This window comes from Balaenoptera musculus, chromosome 13 (assembly GCF_009873245.2).
Source record: "Balaenoptera musculus isolate JJ_BM4_2016_0621 chromosome 13, mBalMus1.pri.v3, whole genome shotgun sequence".
NCBI classification, from domain to species: Eukaryota; Metazoa; Chordata; class Mammalia; order Artiodactyla; family Balaenopteridae; genus Balaenoptera; species Balaenoptera musculus.
The window spans coordinates 26,323,672-26,334,580 of NC_045797.1; the positions used below are offsets into that span (position 1 = coordinate 26,323,672).

The 10,909-nt window shown below is 52.0% G+C and overlaps 2 protein-coding genes across 8 annotated transcripts; both read right to left on the reverse strand.

The window, feature by feature from the left end:
- Nucleotides 1-558: 558 nt before the first annotated feature.
- Nucleotides 559-7,736, reverse strand: DQX1 (DEAQ-box RNA dependent ATPase 1). Of its 4 annotated transcripts, XM_036872956.1 has the most exons (12): nucleotides 7,301-7,736; nucleotides 6,679-6,934; nucleotides 6,221-6,414; nucleotides 5,429-5,813; nucleotides 4,842-5,075; nucleotides 4,651-4,750; nucleotides 4,387-4,545; nucleotides 4,118-4,309; nucleotides 2,125-2,244; nucleotides 1,759-1,949; nucleotides 1,233-1,423; nucleotides 559-1,012 (listed from the first exon to the last, which is right to left on the reverse strand). In XM_036872956.1, exons 2-12 carry the CDS (start codon nucleotides 6,913-6,915, stop codon nucleotides 856-858), a joined length of 2,160 nt encoding a protein of 719 aa, XP_036728851.1. In that variant the 5' UTR covers nucleotides 6,916-6,934; nucleotides 7,301-7,736; the 3' UTR covers nucleotides 559-855. The 4 variants fall into 4 exon arrangements, with proteins under 4 accessions (XP_036728851.1, XP_036728850.1, XP_036728853.1 ...); XM_036872955.1 differs by having other exon boundaries at nucleotides 6,679-7,736; XM_036872958.1 differs by lacking the exon at nucleotides 4,387-4,545 and having other exon boundaries at nucleotides 4,651-4,735; nucleotides 6,679-7,736.
- A 97-nt stretch (nucleotides 7,737-7,833) lies between these two features.
- Nucleotides 7,834-10,905, reverse strand: AUP1 (AUP1 lipid droplet regulating VLDL assembly factor). Of its 4 annotated transcripts, XM_036872961.1 has the most exons (12): nucleotides 10,711-10,894; nucleotides 10,493-10,630; nucleotides 10,263-10,413; nucleotides 9,878-10,062; nucleotides 9,546-9,618; nucleotides 9,381-9,454; nucleotides 9,086-9,152; nucleotides 8,888-8,990; nucleotides 8,635-8,754; nucleotides 8,403-8,518; nucleotides 8,097-8,215; nucleotides 7,834-8,011 (listed from the first exon to the last, which is right to left on the reverse strand). In XM_036872961.1, the coding sequence occupies exons 1-12, from the start codon at nucleotides 10,758-10,760 to the stop codon at nucleotides 7,975-7,977; spliced, it is 1,233 nt and encodes a 410-aa protein (XP_036728856.1). In that variant the 5' UTR covers nucleotides 10,761-10,894; the 3' UTR covers nucleotides 7,834-7,974. The 4 variants fall into 4 exon arrangements, 2 of the variants coding, with proteins under 2 accessions (XP_036728856.1, XP_036728857.1); XR_005022382.1 differs by lacking the exon at nucleotides 7,834-8,011 and having other exon boundaries at nucleotides 8,613-8,754; nucleotides 10,711-10,903; XR_005022383.1 differs by lacking the exon at nucleotides 7,834-8,011 and having other exon boundaries at nucleotides 8,136-8,277; nucleotides 8,613-8,754; nucleotides 10,711-10,905.
- Nucleotides 10,906-10,909: the final 4 nt, after the last annotated feature.

Consider the following 10,909-nt stretch of genomic DNA (forward strand, 5'->3'; position numbering starts at 1 on the left):
TTCCTTTCCATCAATTTCTATAAATACATTTACAATGTGCAAGATGATTGAGGATATCAAAATTAATAGTCCAAAGGGAGAAAAGGGAACATAGTACCCAGCTGGAAAGAGAAAAGCATGATGTCCCTGAAGTTGTTAGAAAAACTTGTGAGTGGGCCAGGGGCTGCTGGGAAGCTTGTTGATGGAAAGCTAAGAGTTTGGGTATGGCTGCAGTAGCCTTGAGGTTTAAGAAGAAGCAGGATTTAAGTTGTATGAGAACAAAAGGGAAGACTTTGTCTGATTCTTATAGCACCCCCTTTCTTTCTCCCCTGGAGGCAAGAGCAGTGTGATAGAGGGAGGTAAGCTTTAGGCAGGGTTAGAGGCCAACTGTAGTCAAACTACTCATGTTCCATGTTAGTGACAGCTAGGTTAGTCATAGTACAAGTCTTGACCAGAGGTGGGAACCAGGCAAGAGGATATCACTGTTGGAGTTGACTCTGATTCTTTCGTACTAACTCATCTCTAACTCATGGATATTGCAAATGCTGCCGCAGAACCAAACTCAAATTTGACACCATATAAAAAGAACTTTTATAGACCAAAAGGGAACACAAGGATGGGTTTGGCATAAGTTGGGGATATGAAAGGCATGTTAGTTCCTCTCCAATAAATAGAAGAAAGCTAAGGAAAGGGTCCTACTCTGTTTAGACTGTGGCTTACCCAACTCGCTCCACTCCCAGCCCACCATTTCTTGGGACTCAGGTTCCAGTATTTGACCCTTAACTTTGGGCTTCTAAATCTGGCTGGTTGCCTAGGTGCTAGCCTGAGGGAAGATCTAATGTGATGAGATGAGCCCAGCTTCACTCCGCAGGCAGGTCACTGCAGGACACAGGCATCTCCAAGCTCTTGGGTGGAGGGAGATTCACTCCCTGTTGAAGAATCTGCCATTTCTTCCCTCAGCTGGTTCAGGAAGTCTCTGCTCTCACTAGGGGGCAAGTTACTCAGGAAGTATGGAGGGGCCAATTCCACCAGCCTGACAGAGACAGTCATAATTAGATGATTTCTGTATCCTCTTTTATAATGCATGTTGTTAAACTTCTTACTACCCTTTCCACAAACCCTGTCTCCTCAAGCCATATGTTACCACAAACCACTAAGACCCCCTCCTCTTCTTAGGGTCTCTAAATCCCTAGCTTTAATTTTGGCCCCAGGAAGAGGAATGGGCAGTGTAAGAGGGTTGTCAGGGAACTCACATCTGTGGTTGAATCTCAGAAACAATGGAAAGGCAGTTGTCTTTGGAAATGGAGAAACTGTGGTAAAGCACCCAGGGCGGGGGTCTGGCAGGAGCCCTGCGGCTTCGGTAGCAGCAGTATGGGGAGAGCTGGGCCACATGCTTATGGGTTAGGAGCAGGTAATTTCCAGTTCCATCTGTGTCTCGGGCCACCTCGTTGAAAGACAAAGATATTGAAGGAATAAGTGAGAGTGAAGCGTCAGTCAGTAGAAGAAGAAAAGGGGGTTGAGAAAGAATTATTAGCAAGGGTGGTGAGAGTATTAAAAGTAAAGCATACCTCTAGGTGTTATAGCCCTACCATACTACCATACTGTATGGCATCTCCATAGCCCCTTGTATCCAAAACCTCAAAGGAAAAGTTTCTCCTGGTTCTAAAGAATCCTTTGTAGGGCCACCTGGACCCCAATTTCAGAGGTGACATACACCAATCTTTGCTTCCTCTACTTTCTGCTCCTTTTATGACCCTCACCCCAACTCTTTCCCCTAACCTTAAGGAAGTATCCTGACACCAGTGCTTTCTGAAGGTCTCTGCGATTCTGCTCAGAGCCAAAGGCTGGTTGAGACAAGGGAAGTTCAATCCGTTGCATGAGTTCTAGGAGTTCTCCCCGAAGTTTATGGGCTTGGCACAATGCTGCCCAGTTTAGACCCCGAGCCTGGCACCAAGCCTTGTCTGCTCCACCTAGGAATAGAAAGGGACCAGCTATAGCTAAAGCCCTTGAGACCCCCAAAAGAACCCAACCCTTGGCCAAAGGGCTTCCTTTTCCTGGGAATAGAGATCTGTCAGCTGGTTGCACACCACTTCCTCTCTTTGGAAAATCTGGATTCTGTAAGAGGATGCAGATTGGACCACTCACTCTGTATAAAGGCTTCATACACCTGGATCAGAGAGCTGTGATCACCATCCACGTGTTCTAGTGCCCGACGCAGGGCAGCTTCTTCTGCACAGAGTGGAGGACGAGTAAACCCAGGGGCAGCTGGAGGCAGAAGAGAGGAAGTTCATTTTGGGGAATGAGAAAGGACAGCAGTGCACTGAAGAGGTAGAAGTGTCACTTTGGGAACTTTATTCAAAAGACTTCTAGAGGCTATGCAGTTTATTAGACATTTACGATAAATAAATGAAAAACAGTCTCTGCCCTCAAGAAGCTTGGGAGAGATCAACAAGTAAGCAAACTTGATAAGCCCAATAGGTGTGCAGGCCAGTATTTGAAGTTTGAGTAGGAATTAGTTCAGTGGAGAAGGGGCAGAGGGAATATTCTAGACCATGGGAATAGCATGTTTGGAGAACTGCAAGCACCTAGTATATGAGTGGAGGGAATGGCATGTGTGGCAGGAGATTAAGCCAGAGAGGTAGGTATGGGCTAGGTTAAGAGAGGCTGGATGTGCTGTGCAAATGAGTTTACATTCTGTTTGGAAGGTAGAGAATAGCTGATGAAGAAGAGTTTTTAAGAGTCCACGTGTTTGGAAGAAGTTCACATGGTTAGGAGTCTACTAAAGGAATCCAGCTGAGTAGTGATGAAGTAACACTGGCACTGACTGTGAGTATGGAGACGAACAGGTAAATTTTTTAAAAATTAGGAAAAGTGAAAAATAAAAATGAAAAAACCTGGAGAAAGGTTAGTCTAGAATGATGATAGTGGAGCTGCAGAGATGATTGTATGATTTTGCGGTGGTGGTGGTGGTGGTGGTGGTGAGGGGGTAGTTTAAAAAAGTGCTCAGGCTTGGGCTTCCCTGGTGGTGCAGTGGTTAAGAATCCGCCTGCCAATGCAGGGGACATGGGTTCAAGCCCTGGTCTGGGAAGATCCCACATGCCGCGGAGCAGCTAAGCCCGTGCGCCACAGCTACTAAGCCTGTGCTCTAGAGCCCGCGTGCCACAACTACTGAGCCCGTACGCCACAACTACTGAAGCCCGCGTGCCTAGAGCCCATGCTCCGCAACGAGAGAAGCCACCGCAATGAGAAGCCCGCACACCGCAACGAAGCCCGCGCACAGCAACGAAGACCTGACACAGCCAATAAATAAATAAGTAAAATAAATTTTAGTTTTTAAAAAAAGTACTCAGGCTCAAAAACAACGACAACAAAAGTGCTTGAGTTCAGTTCTGGGTTGAAGTATTATGGACAATTCTGATAGAAACGTCCATCAGGAGTTAGATATATAAATCCAAGATTCAGAAGAATGATATTGTGGCATTTCAGACCATGGGTGTGAATGAACTTGCTCAGAGAGTTCAGGGAATGGGAAGACAAAAGGGGCAAGGACAGAACCCTGAGTCCAACTTAACAGTGGAGGAGCAGAGGATGAAGCAGAGGAGGAAGAGCTCAAGTAAGAGACTAGGGAGTGGCCAGAGGGGTAGGGTGAAAACCACAAGGAGCGGGTCACAGAGGCTTAGGGAGGGGGCAATTTTAAGGTGGGAATGGTTGGTGTTCTCAAGTGTCAAAAGAAAGTCATGAACAGGGGCTCAAAAGTGTTCATTGGATTAGGTCTCTAGGAGGCCACTGGTGAGCTGAAGGCTGTGTCAGTGTTGTGGTGGGCCTGAAGTTGGAATGCAGTGGGCGAGGAATACCCTAGACTGAACAGGATAGAGATTATTCTGTATAGCCGAAGGGGAGTGTAGGGCTGAGGAAGAGGGGTGCAGTTTTAGTAATAACAGGTAGGAGAGATTTAAGCATGTTGAGGGGCAAGAACCAACAAAGAGATCGGAGAGGGATAAGTGATAAAGCCTAGTTCCTTAGGCACTGTGAGCGCTGGGGGCTACAGCAAAGGGGAATGGGCTAGCTTTAGGAGCACCGGAACACCAAAGGGAAGGCTGAAGTGGCCATAAGAGCCAGAGAGAGAAGCGATTTATACCAGTGAGCATGGCGGCCAGGGTGAGCATCTCATCCACACAGTCAAACTCGCACGAGGCCAGCAGGGCTTTGGCCAGATCAGGGGCCAGGGGAAATTCTGATAGGATGACTCCCAGGTCTGACAGGTCCCCATTATCATCCAGGGCTGCCAGATAGTCTAAATCTTCCAGGGCCTGCATTAGTGCTTCTGGAGCTGGAGAGGGAACAAGGCTTACAGGGCAGGGGGTCTCAGAGCCTGGACAACAGGACTTGGGCAGGAGGGGTGCTCACCAGGCCGGTCCAGGAAGTGACACTCTCCTGGCTCTACAATCTGTCTCCTCTTTAGTAGTAATATCAGGGGGCTCAGATTCTCCTCACACACCCTGGGTTTGGGCAGCGGGGGAGCCTCTAGTTCTAGGAAGGACTTAGGATACAGGCAGAGGCAGGATCCTGAGGGGAGAAAGACCTGGGAAAGAAGACCACTGTAGATTTCTCAGGGCTCATGGGTTGGTGACTCTTTTCGTGTTTGATCTCATTGAGGGCAAAGGCTCTTACCTGGTAGGATCCCTGTTGCCCGCAGTCGTCTTGCCTCTGCCTGACACTTGCTGATTGGTCTCAACACTTGGGATTCTGCTCGGATCTGAGGATTGTAAACCTGTCACCGCCCCCCAACCAAGGCCAAGACAAATGAGAGAGGGCTATTTCTATCTTTAGCCCCCGCGTCCCCTCACCTCTCTTTCACTTACACTTCGAAGCTCCAGTCCTGAGTCAATGACATGTCGGATGGAAGGGAGAGAGAAGGAGAAGTCGGCCAGCCAGTGAGTGACCACAACCTTTCGGGCACCCGATTCTACGTCCTCATACACAGCCTGAACAGCTTGTCCACAGCCTGGGTGAAGGGGCAGCACCCGTGGTGGAGGCCCTTGGTCCTCCAAGGAGCCCCCATCCCTGGACAAGGACTCACAGCACAGGGAAATTTCCTGAGGAAAGGGGCGGGGTATTAGGGTAGTTCTCACCTTTGTGGGTCACAGACCCCTTTGAAAAACTGATGAAACACTATGGTCCTTCACTCTGAAAAAATGCACATACTCATATAAAGTTGGGGTGTTATAATTTCAGGAGCTCACTGAACCACAAATCCCTGCATTGTATGGAATCAAAAAGAGGGTGGTAGACCTTTTTACCCTGAAACCCCAGAGTTTTTCCTCAGGACTTCAATGGAGAGTAAGTACTAGAACTCCAATGTTCCTAACAAGCATTGCTCACATTCCCCCTGGGACAGGAAGGGACCGACATGAGACATGAGTACCTCCTTTTGCATCCCATTTTTTACCTCCTCACTGGGCAGGTACACTAGCACATCTCCTGGAGCCTCCTTCCGACACAATTCAAGCACAGCTTGGCAGGCAGCTTCCACTCTATCAGTAGGGACAGTGTCCCTGTAGACGGGAGTGGGACACCTGCCAGTCTCTCCAAGTACATGTACAATAGGAGGATTGCCCCAGAAGGCCTGGAGCTTAGGTTCGAGGGCTGGGTCAGTAACTACAACCACTCTGGGGTCCCCGGGAAGGTTTCCCAGCCTGGCATCTCGCAGGAGCCCCTGGAGCAAATCTGAGGCCACTGACCGCTCCTGAGCCTCATCCAGCACCAGCACACCCCACGCTCCAGTGCCCCGGGTCGAGGCCACCTCCTGCAGAAGCAGCCTGTCCCAGCAGAACCTGTTGACATTGGCAGTGGGCAGAGGAGTCAGTGTAGACACTGACCAGCCCCAGAAGTCCAGAGGAGCTTCTCCCCAGGGGGCCTAGATTCTGATAGTAAAGATCAGAAAAAGACCCTGTGACTGACTTCCTGAGCCCATGGACCTTTACCTGTGACCCACAACCCCACTGGTGACACTGTTCACAAGCTGTACTCCAGTTAGGAAAATGAGACTTTCATGATGAGGGTGAGGTTGAATGTCTGAGGTCCCTGGCTGGGGTTAAAGGGCTGAATTCAGCAGTTGCATCATGCATGATTTAAAGGGTGAGCTAGGCTGAGGGAGGGAATGGTGAGATATCAGAAGACTGGGCTTGTTTCTACTGGATGAGGGGAAGGAGATCTGGGTCAGGCCTGCAGGGGGCCACACCTGAGCAGGGTGTCAGGCCCAGTGCAGTCCTCTTGGGGGATGCTGTATCCAACCTCATGACCCAGGGTCAGGTCCATTTCATCAGCAACTTGCAGGGCCAAGCTCAGGGCTGCCAGAGGGTAGGGCTGAGTCACAGTTACCCGGCCCTTCTGGAAACCCCTGGCCAGCACAAACTCTGCACACCACTGTGGGATCTGCGGTAAGGGTAGGGAAGGACAACCAGTCAGCGAGATATAGAACTCCAGTCAAAAGTGCTGGGGGAGCTGTGGCCAGTTTAATCTCTCCTTATTTGGGGAGTCCCCTGGTCCTTCACCAGCTACCCTGGGGCCAGCCTGTCTCCTTTTACCCACCTCCCTTATTACTCCACACAGCTCCGCTCCGCCCCCCTTCCCCCCTTGTCCCAGGAAGAGCCAGTTCCCTAGCCCCTCCGTTTGTCCACTCCCAGAATCTTCCCCAACCTGGGTGCTCTTGCCAGAGCCAGGCTCTCCAGACACCAGCACCACTCCACTGGGGCTACTCTCCAACTGCTCCAAGAAGATAAAGCGAGCAGCCCAGATAGGCAAGGATCGGCGCTGCTCAAGCAGCTCGTAGTAGCGGGAAGAGAAGGGGAGCCCGTCAAAGGGGTTCACAGCCAGTTCAGACTCTCCAGGGTTTGGGCCAGTCTCTTCTTCCAGCCCGAGAACCTGAGAGGCCATGGTGGCTGTCTAGCAGGACCTACAGAAGGCAGGGCAGACATCAAGGCTTCGTATTTGGTGACTGACACCATCTGCCCACCTCAGCCCTGATCCCTAACCTGTACCCTCAAGTGATAATGCAGCGGGGTCCATCCTTCCCAGTATTTCTTGCCTGCCAGGAAACAGTGGAGAGTTGAGTCTCCAAGTAAGGGACTATCAAAAGTGGACTATTACCCTGTAGTCAGATAGTAAAAATCCTTTGACTAACACAGGGGTCCTCAGGGGCAGCAGGAATTCTATGAGACATGGTAATCTGTGGGAAGGTCCCCAAGGGAAAAGAATGAAGAATCAGAGGAGGAGCGGGGTAGGAATCAGGGAGCAGGGCCACAGGATCCTGGATTCAAACCTGCTTGCAGCTCTGAGACGTGTCAGGATGGCAGCCAGTTCCAGACCCACACAGCAAGTCACCAATAACCCTGACCTGCTGTGAAGTACAAAGGTAAATTCCGGCTCCACCCTGGGGTGTGCCTCAACAGTCCTAAAGACTGTTTTGGGGTGGGGCCATGTGCTCCACCTTATTTAATCTGGTCAGCGGCCTATGGAAAATAGGCTCAAGCCACCACACTGAGCATGTGTGAACTCTGCAGACTTTGTGTATTGTGCTCATTAGTGAAAGGCATCCTGGGACTTGCAGTTTTGCAGCTTTTTCCTCACATACCTGGGCTTAACACCCAAGCTAGGGTCCAGTTGCTTCTGGGCCTTCAGCTCAGTTACGTTTCCTTAATATCACGCATCTCTTGACATGAGGAGGTGATTGCAGACAGTTCCATTCTGACCACCCCCACAAACCCACAAGGAGGCCCTCATCCCTGATCCCTACAACCAAGGGAAAAGGAACTTGCTATGGGGCTTTTGAGACCCAGAGAGGCAACAGAGACCTTGAGTGAAAACCCTGAATTTAATGTGATACTGGGGGGAGCCCCATCCCTCCCTTTTTACCACCCACCCATCCGGCCTGTTGTGAGTTGGGTGAGGGCTGCCCCCAGTCTCCGTCCTGCGGCTCTGGGTGCCATCCTGTACTCAGTCAGCCTCCTGGGCCTGCCTCTCTGTGAATCTCCTGTGGGACATAAGGAGAAGACATTGTATGGGTTTTGCCATATACAATCTGCCCCTTCCTACCCGCTGTTCTCTAAGCCCCTCACCTTCTTGCGTATTCATACAGCGCCTGCTTGCGCTCCTGTAGACTCTCCTGCCGGGCCCAGGAGGACTTGGCAAATGTTAGGGCTGTGGGCTGAGGTGTCGCCGGGCCAGAGCTGGGGAACTGAGGTGATCACAATGTCAGAGGGCTTGCGAAGTCATCATCATTAAACACGCATCGAATGCCTACTTTGCAAGAGAGGCACTGTGCTAGGGTCTCAGGATCAAAAAAACAGACGTCAGGGACAGGGGATATGCAAACTGTCCCATCCCACCCCAAGTCTTGGACCTGCCCATTTCCTGGGTCTCACCTTGGGGGTGGAGGCTGTGGGAAGGGCCTGGGTCCTCTCAGTGATGTCTTCAGGCATGAAAGTTTCAGCTCCCTCAAGCAGATTAGTGATAGTCAAGTCTACACAGCCAGTCCTGGCTGGGCAGTAGGGAAGAGAGGACAGGAGAGTCTGTTTCCCTGTTCACCTTCTCCCTTCACCACCCACTTTCCCTCTCTATGCCTGTCTCCTTACATGAGTCTACCCTTTCTCATACCCAGGTCTCTCTGGATGACACCCAGTGGCACGTGGGGTAAAACCTCCTTCACTCTCTGAGCCAGAGTTGCCAACTGCACATCAGGAGAAGGGCCAGGGGAGGGAGGGAAAGAAGACTGGGCTGCAAAAAAGAAATCCGAAATAAGGTGAGTGGAGAACTAGGAGGAGGGAGAGGCTGACTAGTACAGGCATAAGGAACAAATCACAACAGGCTGAAAAAAAGCTAAAAAGCTTTGTGTCCAGAGACCACACACCTGACTGGGGGCGCAATCTGGGGTGTCTCTGTCGCTTCATGTGCTCTGCTTTGTCTGCTGGAGTGAGTTGTGTCCCTGTCTGGCCCAACTCTTTGGCCACCAGCTAGGGAGAATTGGAAGATTGGAAGTTTCTTAAGCCTTCCTCTCCTTCCCCATAAGGAAAGAACCCACCTCCACCCTGCCTGTGTCCCCTACCACCTGTTGTACACGGAGGGAGAACTCCTCACTCCCCTCCCCCAGCTGTCGATGAACAGGACGAAGCCACCTGCAAAAAACAACCCAGGACCATGTTGGGGGCACCCACTCTCCACTCTGATACCTCTTTTCTTGGAACAGTGGTGGTGAGGATAGGGGAGATAGTAAATACTTTATATTGCCTCTGTGGTAGGACCTTGATATTAAAATATCTGCAAATGGACAGGGCAGAGGCAGCTACTTCCTTGACCTTGAGACGAGTTTCTCCCAGCCACCAAAAAGCGAGGACAGTTAATACCTTACTTGATACACCGTGAAAGGGACGAAAAGTGACCACAGCAGTTCTGAGACCCAGGAGGCATCTGACACCGTCTGAGGGGAGGGCATGAGTGAGGTCTAAGCCAGGGCCAGGAGTGGGAAACTTCCACTCCAAACCCAGAGCTTCCCTGTTGAACACACTCACCACAGAAACTAGGGGTCTCTGGACTCGCAGGGTAAGAGGCTGTACCACATCCTGGATAGAAAATGGCCAGGAACTAGAAGAGGGAAGAGATAGTAGGATGGGATTCCAGCCAACCCAGTCAGCAGCTCATACCTGACTTAAAAACGGGTAACTGTCAAACTGTACAAGTAGAAATATGGGGAATAAAGGGATTCAGGGGAAAGAACTAAAAGTGGACAGAAAGTAAATGAACTAGGAAGGGAGGGGGTAGGGCTGAAAAAGGCTGTGAAAACCCAAGGGCTCCCCGGCCTGACCACCTACACAGTTGGAGACAGATACCTGTGCTCACCCACCTGAAGCGCAGGAGCCCCTCCCGGCCATTGGTGGCCTCTTCCTCGGGGAATAGCAGCAGAGGGGTGGGGGGAAGCCTCGTTGAAGCACAGAATCTCTTGAGTGACTCCACCAACTCCCCCCGCCCATCCATCTCCATGAAGCCCCGAGACCAGCACACAAAGCTGGGGGGACTATTGAGTAGAGGCTGGGAATGGGAAGGAGAGAAAGCAAGAAGAGAAGAATGTTGGGAAATGAGAAAAACTGACAAATGGGTAGAAAAGCGGGGTCAGAGGTAAGGGTCAGTATCTTGTGGTTCCCAAAGGAAACCCGGACATGGAGAGGGGAGCCTTGAGCTGGGCCCCAGGGAACCGCCCCATGGCACTCTCGACTTCGTCCCTAACTCACGGTGCTACAGCTGGTGAGCAGGTTGACTATGTTGTGGTCGAAAGGTGTCACGTGGTTGGAAATGAGGACCCTGACGCGGTGATCTCGGAGTCCGGAGTCCTCCTGCCGGGCCACGAGCCCCAGCACTGCACACATGGTCCGCACCACGAACCTGGGAAAGCAGGCAGTGGTGACCGCGCGGCCTCCGGCCAGGCCCAGCCCCGACCCTCCCCGAGCGCCCGGGTCGGAACCTGCGAAGGACGCTGTCTGGTAGCGCGCAGCTGACCAGGAAGACGTGGATCCCAAGAAAGACGCGCAGGACGAGGAGGCAAAACCCGACTGGAGCGTAGAGCAGCAGCGCGAGAAGCAGGAAGCCGTCACCCGGGAGCCTGGGGGCGAGAGGCGGGGTGATCGGGTGCCGAAGGCCAAGTGGACGCGGGAGCCGGTCTCTTCCCGCCGGGGCTCTTACCGGTGCGAATCAAAGAGCCGCTCCGGCCCCGGCGACGGGGGAGGCTCCATTGCCGCCGCTTTAGGGGTGCCGGGCCGCCGCCGCCGCCATCTTCGCACCCCGCCGCAGGGGCTCTTGGGAAGGCGGAGTCTTCGGGCATCCGCCCAGGGAGCCGGGACCCGAAATCCTGAGGCGCCCCGGAAGGGCTAGCGGTCCCAGC

Coding starts and splice junctions, on each gene's coding strand:
- DQX1 (XM_036872956.1), bottom strand. CDS start 6,915: ATGGCCTCTCAGGTTCTCGGGCTGGAAGAAGAGACTGGCCCAAACCCT. Junction 6,415..6,678: donor GCTCTGGCAAGAGCACCCAG/GTTGGGGAAGAT, acceptor CCCTTACCGCAG/ATCCCACAGTGGTGTGCAGA. Junction 2,245..4,117: donor CCTGGCCGCCATGCTCACTG/GTATAAATCGCT, acceptor TTCTGCCTCCAG/CTGCCCCTGGGTTTACTCGT.
- AUP1 (XM_036872961.1), bottom strand. CDS start 10,760: ATGGAGCCTCCCCCGTCGCCGGGGCCGGAGCGGCTCTTTGATTCGCAC. Junction 10,414..10,492: donor CCAGACAGCGTCCTTCGCAG/GTTCCGACCCGG, acceptor CTGCTTTCCCAG/GTTCGTGGTGCGGACCATGT. Junction 9,455..9,545: donor AGAGACCCCTAGTTTCTGTG/GTGAGTGTGTTC, acceptor CCCTCCCCTCAG/ACGGTGTCAGATGCCTCCTG.